Raw genomic sequence first — 13,482 nt, 5'->3', positions numbered from 1 at the left:
CTTTGGGTATGGAATTGTTATTGTCCTTGGATACTGGTCGTCTCCATAAAAAGAAAATTCAATAACTGGTATCCCAGTATCATTAAACTCCACATATGCTACAAATCTTCCATTTGGAGACCACCACAGAGCAAACTTTGTGCCAAGCATTTCCTCTGTAAAAAGAGAAGAATGTTCTCATTCATATTAGGTCAGTAAAATTATCTTTTCATTTTTGCATGATAGCACAACATTCTCTGACTCACTCCAAACTTGGAGGGTATCCTGTAATCTTCTTAGGTATTACAAGAGAGCCATCAATGGCACTATTGGTCGCAAAGATTAATTGATCATGGTCCTAAAGGATATGTTGCCAGCTAGTCAGGTTTTACATGCATTTTAAATGAAAGTTATATATGGAGTCTGACATAATTTCATGAGTGTGGAAGCATTGCAAATATTGAAATGTCTTGGGATAGAATATACTGTGATTTCACATACTGCGTCAACATTTCTATAAGGTAAAACTGTTCTAATTGTGAGGTATAATAAAAACAATGGACACAATTAGCAAACTGCACTTTGTAGTACATAAAATAGTACTAAGGTAGTACTAATCATACTCCAATGTACTACAAAATGCAATTCACAAGCATATGTCTAGAGACTTTTCTGTGCACTGATCTCCATCACGGTTATTGAGTTTTCTGCACACGTAGGTATATGAAGTAGTCATAAATGTGGGTAGTACCAGGTGAAGTGGTGGGAAGATGGTGAATAATTGCTACAAAATCGGGGGGGAGGGTGGTTGGGGATATTTAAGGAGGGATCAGAGACGGACATAGTAATACAAAATACACAACCACAAATGAGTAACACAAGTGCAATTCACAAAATAAACTTCTAAGGTTGCTACATCCTTATGTACGAATGTACTAACACCAATCTTACAGTCAAGCACCACACATGGCGAACCACTAGTACTACAACACACTCCCATGGAAGAAAAATAGAGGCAAGGGATTACCATAGCACCCCATGGGAACTAATGTTAAATAAATCAGTGATGTCATTTGAGATGTCATGAGTGATGTCATGAGTGATGTTGCTGACCAGGTCATGAGTCATGTAATATGTGCAACCCTAAACAGTGCATTACTGGGGGTGTACGTTATAGTTAGTGCAGGTAGCTATAACAGCTGAATTTCTGTGGTTTTGTGGGTGTAAAATCTCCAACTGTATCCTTTGCTTTTTCAGTGAATACATATATATATATATATATATATATATATATATATATATATATATATATATATATATATATATAGATTACCTACTGGCGGTCGCCAGTAGGTAGTTATAGTTAGGACCACGTTTCCATAGGAAAACCTCAACATTCTATTTTGAATAACTTTGGCGCCGGTTGACGAATCCTCGCGAATTTCTCAAAATAGGTGGGGCGCTACGCTCCGCTCCTACCCTGAAAGTCTCGGGGGGATTCGTCAAGCGGGGGCTGAGATAAAAGGGGGGTCCCAAAACGCGTTTTTCCCATGCATTTTTCCATAGGACCTTTAGAACGAGCTACAGCCCGAACGGCTGAACAGAATTACTAGAAATTTGGCAGAGAGGTAGTCCCTAGGTCAAGGAAGTGCCTTTTGTAGGTTTGGTGTAAATCTGTTCAGTAGATTCTGAGAAAATAGCCTTTAAATCAATATATATATCTGAGCCCGCTTACGGTACGCTTACCGTACGCTTACGGTAAGCGTACGGTGGCGTGCGCGAGCGCGATTCTGATTGGCTCTTAGATCTTAGTAAACATTCGAATCGGCAGAAACCAGGAAGCGGCGTCTGCCATTTTGTCTACCGCACTGAGTGTTATGTATCAAACATGATGGCCAAAAACATGTTACGGGGATGTTTTGACAACTCCCTCTCACATAGTCATGTTGAGGGAGTCCCCAAACATCCCCCAAGAGCAAAAACGGCATTATTTTTTTTTCGGCAATTTCGCGGGGTACGCTTACCGTACGCTTACCGTAAGCGTACGGTAAAAAAATAAAAATAAAAAAAACACTATCCACACTTTCTCCACCCCTTGTGCAAATGGTGGCCGAAGGCCACCATTTGTGCATGGCTTATCAGAGCACAGAAATTTCCCAAAAAATTTCAACAGATTACCTATCACAAGGAAGCGCATAATATGTCCTCCATGTGCGCACGGTGCGCGAAGCGCATCGTGCGTACATGGCCCATCTAGCGTAACGTGGGCACGGCACTAACTGCGTAAAGTGGGTGCGCGGTGCGCGAAGCGCACCGCGTGCTCACTGTGCGCGCACGGTGCGCGAAGCGCACCGTGCGCGCACGGAACGAACTGCGTTAAGTGGGCGCGCACGCCACGAATGGCGTAAAGTCACTTAGCATTTAAAAAACCGTACAAATTCACTGAAAAAACCATAGGTTTCACACACGTTATAGTTAGGAATTAGCATTTAAAAAACCTTGCAAATTCACTGAAAAAACCATAGGTTTCACACATGTTATGGTTAGCGGAAATTTTACTGATAAAAAACCAATGAAATTGCCCCGTTATAGTTAGTGCTGGCAACTATAACTCACGCGACCGCAATCTTCTGCTGATGACATATGTGTCTTTATGAAAAAAAAATATTTGTAATATATGTATAGCTAAAAATGTATGGAAGAAGACATGGGCAAATAAGTGTCTAAATACAGTATTAGCATCAGCAGAGGATTGCGGTCGCGTGAGTTATAGTTGCCAGCACTAACTATAACGGGGCAATTTCATTGGTTTTTTATCAGTAAAATTTCCGCTAACTATAACATGTGTGAAACCTATGGTTTTTTCAGTGAATATATATATATATACACACACAAAGGTAGAACCCCTGCGAGTACAGCAAATATCCACGAGCCACACCAACCATAAATGGTAATAAAGTTTGTTTATGTGTATATATATATATATATATATATAAATATTCACTGAAAAAACCATAGGTTTCAGGGGCGTTATAGTTAGCTGGACTTTTCACTTGTACATAACCATTGAAATTCCCCCGTTATACTCAGTTCAGCTAACTATAACTCGCGTGCCCGCAATGCACTGCTGTTGACGTCACATATTACATCTCTCATGACATGGTCAGTGACATCACTCATGACATCACTGATGACATCTCAAATGACATCACTGATGACATCACTGATGACATCATCCAGTGAATGTGTGTTTTTCTGAAAATTACATATGTTTTATATATGTATATCTCAAGGTCGATGGAAGAATAAATGGGTATATAAGTGTCTAAATGGATGATTTGTTTTTGAAAAATTGATTGTATAACTGACTGATTAAGTGTATCTTAGTGAATACATGGCTTAGTGAGTAATGTTTAAATATGTAAATATCTGTATCAGTCTCTCACTTTGTGTATAAGTGGCTGCATGGGTTGGAGAGTAGCTACATGAGTGTCTATATAGGTTATAAGTTGGTTTTTTGAGTATCAGTATGAGTGCCTGAGTGTCTGTATGGTACGGTGGGGGGTATTACATAGTGCATAGGTGCATGAATGAGTGACTCACTGTTTGTATGTGTTGAAGACAGCATGTGTGCAGGACTGTATGGGTGGATGTGTGTGTGCATGGGTGTGTTAGTGAGTGAAAGTCTGTCTCAATAGTGTCTTTATGAGTAACTACATATGTTTTAAACTAGTATATGTGACTATTGGTGTATATAAGTGAGTATATGTGAGAGTGAGAGATTGGAAGAGTTCCTGTATGAATAAGTATGTGTTTCTATAAGTGATTGTTTAAAAGACTAAGTATGTGTAAGTTTCTATAGAAGTAAGTGTGGTAGTGTGTGTATAACTATATGCAAGTAAATGGATGTTTGATTCTTTATTAGCATGAGTGACTATGTGTGTGAGTAACTCTATGGATGAGTGGCGTTGTATAACAGGATGTATAGGTGTATGAGTACATATGATGAGTGAGTACATGTATGAGTGACTGTATAGGACTGTTGGTGAAGGAGTGGTTGTGTATGTGGATCTATGAATATGTTGTTGTAACTGGTATTGGTGTGTCCATTGTTTTGAAAATTTTAGTTTCTATTTTTGAATGTGTGTATCAAAGGTTATATTAGGGGGAGAGGAGGTCTGCCACTCTATCACAAGGATGATGTCATCAGTGATGTCATTTGAGATGTCATCAGTGATGTCACTGACCATGTCATGAGTTATGTAATATGTGACGTCATCAGCAGTGCATTGCGGGCGCGCGAGTTATAGTTAGCTGAACTAACTATAACGGGGGAATTTCAATGGTTTTGTACGAGTGAAAAGTCCAGCTAACTATAACGCCCCTGAAACCAATGGTTTTTTCAGTGAATATATATATATATATAGATATATATATATATATACGGTTTAATGAATACAAATGTATGGTCCAAAACAAGAGTATAAAAATGTAAATGTCTATAACTAAAAGTCAGGAAAATACAATGGATCACAATTGATAAGTATCATTACAGGAGCAAACGTTTTCACGGAAAGTCAGAGACACCACTGTTGAACTTATACATCAATGGAAATCAATGTAAGTCAGGAAAAAAAGTGAAAAAAGTCAGAGCTTTTTCCATTGATCATTTCAGCAAGAGAGTGCTAAAAATGTAGACTGACAACACATTGCACAGGTTTAGGAAGGCATCAGTGAAAAATACAGAGTCCAATACTGCCTATATCACACTTTACACAAATATGTGTGTTTCCTGCAGAAATTTGCTCTAGGAAAATGTGTTTGCCCATGATCAGAATTTATCCCACCTCATATTCAGTGGATTACTGAATTATTGAATTCACTATAATGACATTTGTTAAAAGATTGAGGTCAATGATTTGAATCCTAATGAACTAACAATAAATATGTGCCACTAGCTCAAAAAATACTCTGGTGGTAAACAGCTGGTATGTTAAAATACTAGAATGCACCCATTTCTAAAAACCCTTATCTCTCTTAATTGCTGATGTGGTAGTTCACTAACACAAATCCTTTTCTTCACCTAATTACTTAAACAGTTCTGTTCTTACATTTTTGACAAAGTGAAACCTAGTCAGCTGAGCTGTCCACAGTACCTCAGCTTCTAATAATGAGCCAACATAAATAATTGCAGTTCAAATTCCATGGACAATGGTTAATCATTCAGAGGCAGATTTACAAGAAAGGGACTCAGTGCGTTCCGCAAGCCATTTGGCTGCGCCGCACTGAGTCACTTTCAAAGCACAGGGATGCGACATATTTAAAACAATATTTTGCATCTCTGTCCTTCCTCCTGCGCTGGCACACAAACTGCTGCCATGCGCCGGCACCCTTGCACCATGGTGCAAGGGTGCCTGCGTCGTGGGGAGATTGTTTTTGTTCAGGAAGAGTTTCCTTCCTGCACAAAAACTATCTGAAATGCCGTTTTTCTACTTCTATGTGTGCTGCATTAGCACACATAGAAGTTGAAAAACGTCATTGTTTCAATGATTGTTTATGGGCAGGAAGGGAACCCTTCCTGTACATGAACAATCATTAGAGGTGATTTCCTATTTCTGTGTGCCGCAGAATGCAGCACGCATAGAGGAAAAGAAAACGAAGAGAAATTAATACATTTCTCCTCATTGCGCCTCCCTACGCCTCCCCTGGGGAGGCATAGCATTCACACGCATTTCCAGATTTACGATTCCTCGTAAATCTGGAAATGTGTCTGGTTCCATGGGTGTTGCGTGGGAACACCCACAGCAACATCCATGTCACACCTTTCACGCAAAGTGCTGTGTGCAAAGGGGCCATATTTACAAGGACAGGAAAGTCACGTAAGGTGGCTTTTCCTGTCTTTGTAAATATGGAGCAGTAAAATGCGCCACCGGTACGACACAAAAAGTGACACACCGGTGGTGCAAGGGGCTTGTAAATCTTCCCCTCAGTATTTAGTTTCCTCTTTATATGTTTTTGAAAGCATAGCCTGGAGAGCTTGGCTGAAGCTGTAGTAATTCATTTGCAAAGTATCCTTTCTTTATAAGCAAAAAATTTGTCTTGAACACCAGGAAAATATTCAAGCTCTAATCTCTTTCTAAAGCGGTAGCATCTAATTTTAGGTTCACATTTCTCAACACTCATTTGTGGTAGCAGAACAACTAATTTCTGTGTCTAGATGCAGAGTTTTTAGTAATTATTTATAGTCATCATGTTATGCACTTCTAAGCACAACTATTGCTTTTCAGTTTAGTAAAATCCAAATTAGAAGGGTATTCATACTTTCTAGCCTTACAAACTGTCAAGGGTGGGGAGGCACACAATCATCCTACCATGTGAGTAGTGCCTTCATTAGAAATGTTTTTTGCCTTTAATGTACCCCTAAATAATTTGTGTTAGCACCACCTATTTTGGTCGTCCTTATTTTTTTGTTTGAATCTTATTATTGCATTTTTTGATGTACAAATATTACATATTACATTCATATGTAATATATGTGTAACACATAAAATATCTCCTGGTAACAGCAGAGAGCATCAGTGCAATAGTTAGAAGATTCAATAAGCAATATAGTAAACAGTATAACAAATAGAAATGTCAACCACCCAAGGAGCACCAACATCAGGTAAGAGCCACATTATTACTGGAGGAGACAATAAAAGAGCACCATTACAGAGAAGCAGTGTGAATGAAAAAAGCAATAACAGTTCTCATATTGGGAGGGAACATGTTTAAGGGAGAGCAACAGGCATTGCTGGTGATCAGCAACGGTCCGTGGAGGAAGTTCGGTGGGGCAGTGAGGCGGGGCGGGGGAGGGGCAGGGTGGGGAAATGTAAACACCGGAATATGGATGAACGGAGGTAAGTACACATTTAAATAAATAAAACTAATTTTGTTGCGCTAGCTGCATCCCATTTTGCGATGCAGCGTGCGCATAGGACTTAGTTTTATTTATTTAAATGTGTACTTACCTCCATTCATCCATATTCCGGTGTTTACATTTCCCCGGCCTGCCCCTCCCCCGCCCCGCCTCACTGCCCCACCGAACTCTATCCATGGACCACTACTGCTGGTGATAGGTTAGTAGCCAGGGAGTGTCTGCAATTTCGGGAGATGGGGCCGTCCCAGGTGGTTTGTCGGCAGGCGTCAGGGCAGTTTTTAAATCATCCAGTATGGCACCCCAGCTAACTGCCAACATGTACATACACTGGCACCGCCTCGTGTGTCTTCTCTGTGTAAGGCAGCACCCTCAGCTCAGGCTGACTGAAGTGCCAGTATGGGTTGTCTTGGGTGCACCTGGCGAATAAGCCACGCTAAAAGTATGGGCACTTTTTCCGCCTCTGTGTGGGCCATGTGAACAGCATAATTAAGACAACAAAGGACCTCTAGGAGTGTGACATGCTCCCGATGCGCCAGAAGTAGATCCTCCTTGGGTTCTGAGGTTAGAAGAAGGGTTAGAAGAGCTAGTGATTCATGGCCCAGCAGATCTTATTCAATACGGGCTATGTCCCTGTCAAGTGTCCGTCTTACGTTCCACATGCACACCAAACAGTGGCCTCTGATAGCAACTTTAAAGGCATCCCATTCAAGCAAATGGTTTGAGGCCATGTTAGCATTGTCAAAATATTCCTCTATAGCTGCTCCCACTGGGAACCAAAAAAGGTGGGTCCTCCAGCGTTATCGGCTGCAGCCTCCATGTGGGTATCGGGTGAGAGGGCTCAGCATTCCAGTTCAGGCATAAGTGCTGGGGAATGTGATCTGATTGGGTGCGGCCTAGGTAATCGCTGTACCAACTAGGTGATCTATGCGGACATGTAGGTTATGGGGGCTTGAATAGAAGAAATAGACCCTTGTGCATGCATTGAGTCTCCATATATCAGACAGTTGCCAGTGTTCAAGCCAGCCTGCCAGCGCCTGGGTGTTAGACGTGGTGACTGTGCAGATGAGGGGGGAAAGAATGTCAGCGTCCAACACAGTGTTGAAATCTCATTCTAGCATGAAATTCCCCCAGTCAACATGGTAAGAAACCCTTGTTGGTGAGAGTTGGGTGCATAAATGGATCTACTAAGCATGTGGTGTCCCTCAAGGTGCCTGTCCACTAGAACATAGCAGCCCTCATGATCTAAAATCGATGTAGTCACTGTGAAGGCAATGCTCGCCTTGATCCATCCCAGGGCACTCCTAGCATATGTGGAGTAGTTTGTGGAGAACACCTGCCAACGCAAACGCCTCTGCAATCTTGCACCTTCAGCTAGCGTAAGTATGAATAAACTGCATATCAGCATGTGAGAGGGTGCTTTCCCGTTTCGTTCCAAATGAGTATGTTCACATTAGCCATCACTCCGGGTGCTCTATGTGAAGGGGGATGGGGACGCCACTGCACGGGGAATGGGTTGCCCACTCCATGGTGCCTAACAGGAACGGGCTCAGACAGTGAAAGTAAGTAGGACTGAAACCATTAAAACAGTTAAACAGCAAACAAAAAATGCCATAAGGGCAGAGGGACAACATGTATCTGCCCAAACTTTGTAAATATACGTGCCAGTGGTGGTCATTTGTCCAAGGGGGTGAGCTTTGTGTGCGATAGGTGAAGAAACCTCTATTCAGGCTAGCCATTGTACAGCCAGCCACATCCCATGCATAAATTAAAGCAATCAGTGATGCACAACAGCGTACTCATGGCAACATCCCATATCCACCACGTAAGCAAGATGTGCATCCTTGGATAAGCAGAGGAGAAAACAAACAGGAGGGAGGAGAGGAAGAAAGGGAGAGGCGGGGGAGAGAATGGTGAAAGGAGGAGTGCATGGGTATTCCTCACTGCAAATCATTAATTATAACATCGCTACTGGTCATGAATCATATGAGAAGTGAAAAGGTGTACCGTACAGTTCACATCAGAGTTCAGCCAAGGTCCTCAGCAGTTTGAGGTGTCACCCAAAAAGGCATGACAGATTCCATCTTGTAGGGCCAGGTCAATGATTAGCAGTCATCCCTGGAGGGCTTGGACAGTTCCATGTCCAAATCTGACAAGAGTGTCGGGTCCCGGATCGTAGCGACACCCTGGAGGGCCATTCACCTTTAGTAGATCATCTGCTCCAGGTCTGGTGTGTTGTGTGGTCATGCAGAGGGGCCTTGTCTATGGTGCTGGCATTCACCCTCAGTGAAGGCAGCCATTGGTGCAATTCTACATGTAGCTGCGCTGGGCCAGTAGGGGCTAGCTCAGAGTTTTTTTATCCAGTCCCAAGCATCCTTATGGTCAGTGAAAAATGATGTCTGGCAGTTATGTATCACAGAAAGTTTCACCGGGAATAGGAGTGAGTATATAAATTTCAGTGTTCAAAGGTGCCTCTTGACTGTAAGGAAGGAGTTCAGCTGAAGCTGTACTGCCAGAGTCTAATCAGGGAAGAACATTATCTTTGTCTTTGCATTCTCTACGGCTAGTTCTGGTATCTTGTGGGCTACCTGCGGGATTGTGTCCCAGTCTCTGCAGTGTAGTAGGTGGATCACCGTGGGTCGAGGATTAACTCCAGGGGGAGTTCATCGTGTGGAGACCCTGTGAGCCTGTTCGAGCCAGAAGAAGGTTGACAGAGCAGTTGAGGGACGAAAACTGCATAGTCAGTCCTTTGCATAAGAGACCGGATCCCGACCATCAACATTTCCAGATAGGCCAACAATGTGAATGTTGTTCCTGCGGGAACGCTCTTCAGCATCTTCAGCTCTCTCCTCCAAGATGCGGACCCGCTCCCACAAGGCATGTAGTCCCTTCTCAGTTTCCAGGGCCTGAGGTTGTATAGTAGAAATTGCTTTCTCAGCGACTTTGTGAGGGAGATTGTGACGTTCTACACGCAGTAGAATTAGGTCAGCTGCTACTGTGTCTATCCTTTATTCCAACGATGTATGAGAATTTTTAATAGCCGCCAGTACCGTGTCTAGTTTGCAGTCTATGGACTTGGATTCGGTGTCATGATTCAGTGGACTGCCGCACACAGTGTCTGGTGAGGAAGCGGTTTCAGTATGTGCAGGGGTGCTTTAACTGCCAGAGCGTAAGCAACCCATAGCGAGCTTCAGTCTATGCAGGCAGTGGTGGAGATCCAGACACTTCCTGGGTACTGGGCCCGCTTACGTGTGCCAAGCAGGGCAATGTAGCACGAGCAGCCCAGTCCATGGCTCCAGTAATTGGCAGCACTAAAAGGGATGGGAAGCAATCAATCCAGTCTAGGATGGGGTGAAGGTGACTCCAACGTGGGGAGGGAGAGGTGCCAAAGGCCAATGTGGCCCGCTTGCACACCTCTGCCCTTAGGGATATAAAGCACGAGCAGCCCCATGGACCTAGTTCAAGAGCTCCAGGGAGTGGCCCAGTAAGCCCAATAGTATAGCAGCATGGTAGTTTTCTAGTGCTTGTGCAACAGTCTATTGAGCTGGTGGCTCAGCACAGGAGGTATAAGCAAGTCACAGTGCCAGAAATGAAGCAGAGTCTTGATAGGCGGCAAGTGTTGTGGGAGAGGGATAGTTTCTCAAACCAGCTCAGCGGGGAGCTCGCACACTCCCAGCACATAAGGGTGCAAGGTACATATTATGGGGTGAAAGGGCCCTCAGGCCTATTAGGTGTCGGGATATGGGAGGGGGGCAGGGGTAGGGTGTGAGACCTTCGGCCTGGTGGAGATTGAAGTGCTCTGGTGCAGGATTCAAGTAGAACCATGTGTTGAGGCCTCCCTGTACCTCCTCCCATCTCAGTTCCACAGACCCTGTAGGTCTCAAACAAAAGGCGGCATGATCCCAGTTCTGCTGAGGCTGCCCACACCTGGGGGTCATGTCCTTGCAGCCCAGAGTCCATGGATTATTGGGGAGGCATGCGTCATGGCTCACCTCATTGTGGGCAGCGACCCGCAGGAGGCCCCCCTGGACTCCGATGGCAAGCTTTGTGTGGCCCCACCCTCAGTCGGGAAGAGGGGGTAGAGAGCAAGAGGATGCCACCACCGAAGGCTCACCCATCAGGGAGCTGCTGTGTGCGTTGATCTGGAGGGTGCCAAAGGTGGCTGCTATTGGCCGGCCACGGGCCTGCGGAGGCGCACAGTTGCCCGATCAAGCTGACCGGTCGATTACAGTGGGCATGGGGTCCCTCCGGGAGCCTCGACGTTTCCTGGTTTACTGGTCAATGTGCGATGTTCCTTCAAAAGTGCACCAACTATTTGCTTGTACTTCAAGGACATCTTCTTCACATGTGGTTTCCATGACATGCAGTCAGATAATTTTATACCCAGATAATCAAAGGCATTTACCATCTCTAGTAGAAGAATGCCTAGGGTGGGCCTCCCCCTTTACGACTTATGGGGATTTATTGCAAAATATTTAGTTTCCGACGTGTTGATCTCAAGGCCACACAAAGCGCAGAATTCCTTGAACCAATTAAGTAACGTCTGAAAACCCCCTGGTGTTTTAGATACTAGCAGGGTATTGTCTGCAAATAATAGAGTCACAATTTTTTCTCCCCCAAGCATGGGACCATCTGCAGGATAGAGAGACAAGAATTTGACTACATTTTTAAGATAAAGGGAAAAAACAGTTGGTGCCAACACGCCCCCCTGGCAAACTCTCCTGTTGACCTTAATTGGGTCAGTAAGCTGGCCTTTGTCCCCGCAACTCACACTAGCAAAATTAGCCTCATGGAGACAAATGATTAAAGATAGAATCTCCTTAGGCATCTCCATTGTGTGCAGCACATCCCATAACTTGCATATTGGTACCAAATCAAAAGCTGTCTTTAAATCAATAAAGGCAACATACAAGCTTCCTTTATAAATGACAACAATTTTCCAAAATAAAAGAAGAAAACGAAACACCTGATCAATTGTGCCACCCTTCTGTCTAAAGCTAGCTTGGTAGAATTTTAAAATGTCGTTGTCACTTAGCCACTCCTGGATCTTGGGAAGAGCATAGAATATGCTAACATTATATAATTTTTAAAAAACAAGGACCTAATAATGAGTGCCCCGGAAGGGAATAATTTACTTATTGTGCCAAATTAAATTGAATATTCCTAAGAGTTAACTTTGCTGGTGTGATAATTTCTGCCAATCACGATTTTTGTCTCAAAATGGAACGTAACTTGTGGACTTTGTTTATTATCAAAATCTGCATGTCACTAGATTTATTGACCCTTCTTCTCAATGTAGATTTTGGCAGGTTGGACAGCCAACATATTATAGGGGTTCAAGCAATTGTGCATCTGATAATTACTAAGGGCCATAATACAGTAATGCCCCAGGGGTGCAACGGGCGTTTGTGTCCACTTTGTACACCATCTTGGCACTTTGGTATTACAGAAGGGGTCACAAATGCAGTGCGGCCCCTTCTGTAATACAGATAGCGCCGGTGCACATGTAGCACCAACGCTATCATTTGAGGGCATTCCCTCATTTGTAATGGGGTGTGGCCCCATGCAAATGAGGGAATCTCCGTGCCTCTGTGCCTGCGCCGTATTAACAATGTGGGACTAGAGGCAAATATGCCTTTTGGAGGTGCACTGAAAGTGCACCAAAGAAACATGGTGCACTTTCATTGCACCTCCTAAAGGCAACCCTCCAGAGGGATGAAAGCGACTCCCATGGACCCCCCAGACTTCTACTTGCAGGTGGGTGCAGCCTCTCGCTGCACCTGCCTGCAAGGGGATCTCTGATCCCTCTTAAAAGTGCAGGCGAGTTACCACCTGCACAGGGAAACACGGAGTTGCTTTTGAAAAGATGCGCCATATTTTTCTTGAATGTGCATCCCTGAGGGTAGGGCAAGTTTGTGGCTGTTCTGAGGGTAGTGCATTCAACATAATAGAGCTCACTCTCCCTGTTTTCACCTGATGCAACTTCTTAAAGGTGCGCCGTGGCATGAGCAGGAACAAAATGCCCCTATCTGTAATAGAGGCCCAGGAGTGCTAAATTTGGGTCACTTGTAATTGCGTTCTCTGCGCAAACAGATTTCTATTCTTCAGGCCACTTGTAATGTTAGATTATACTGCAATGTCTTGAGATTCCAGATATAAGTCGGACTGCAGTGTTTTGGACCATTGTAATGATAAATATGTTTTTCAGGGGCTGCTAGAAACCTAGCATTAGAGAAATTCAGCCTAGTTTTATTCAGGCCATTGACAACTGGCAAGTGCCTGTTGCTGTCAATGCAACAATGTAGGAAATGTAGGAGTTTCTTTATAACGTACAAGAAGCCAAAACATTGCCAGACATCCTGTACATATGGGTCTCTAGTGAAAGATTAGTATCCACAAAGTTGCCCAAATTGCATACAGCCTTGGTGGGAGATGGGCGGTGGCAGTAGTCTGTCAGCCAAGGCAAAGGGGCGTTCGTGTAAGCAAGACCACAGTACTCGATGGGTTCTACTTCAGGAAGTGTGAAGCCATCCACCAGTGCATCAAAGTGAGACAGTAGGATAATTACTTTTCACCTTGTTCTGAGT

General features: G+C 43.7%; 1 protein-coding gene across 2 annotated transcripts in view; it reads right to left on the bottom strand.

Moving 5' to 3' along the window:
• Nucleotides 1-13,482, bottom strand: part of FAP (fibroblast activation protein alpha) — a 619,508-nt gene that overhangs the window by 509,742 nt on the left and 96,284 nt on the right. For both annotated transcript variants that reach the window (XM_085645424.1, XM_085645423.1), the window contains one exon: nt 1-155. In XM_085645424.1, coding sequence (XP_085501550.1) covers nt 1-155 — 155 coding nt within the window. The remainder of the gene's footprint in view (nt 156-13,482) is intronic.

Source organism: Triturus cristatus, chromosome 3_1 (assembly GCF_964204655.1).
Source record: "Triturus cristatus chromosome 3_1, aTriCri1.1, whole genome shotgun sequence".
In the NCBI taxonomy this organism is placed as follows: domain Eukaryota; kingdom Metazoa; phylum Chordata; class Amphibia; order Caudata; family Salamandridae; genus Triturus; species Triturus cristatus.
Note: the sequence above shows the minus strand (reverse complement) of the source record. Positions and strands in the feature narration are given on the sequence as shown.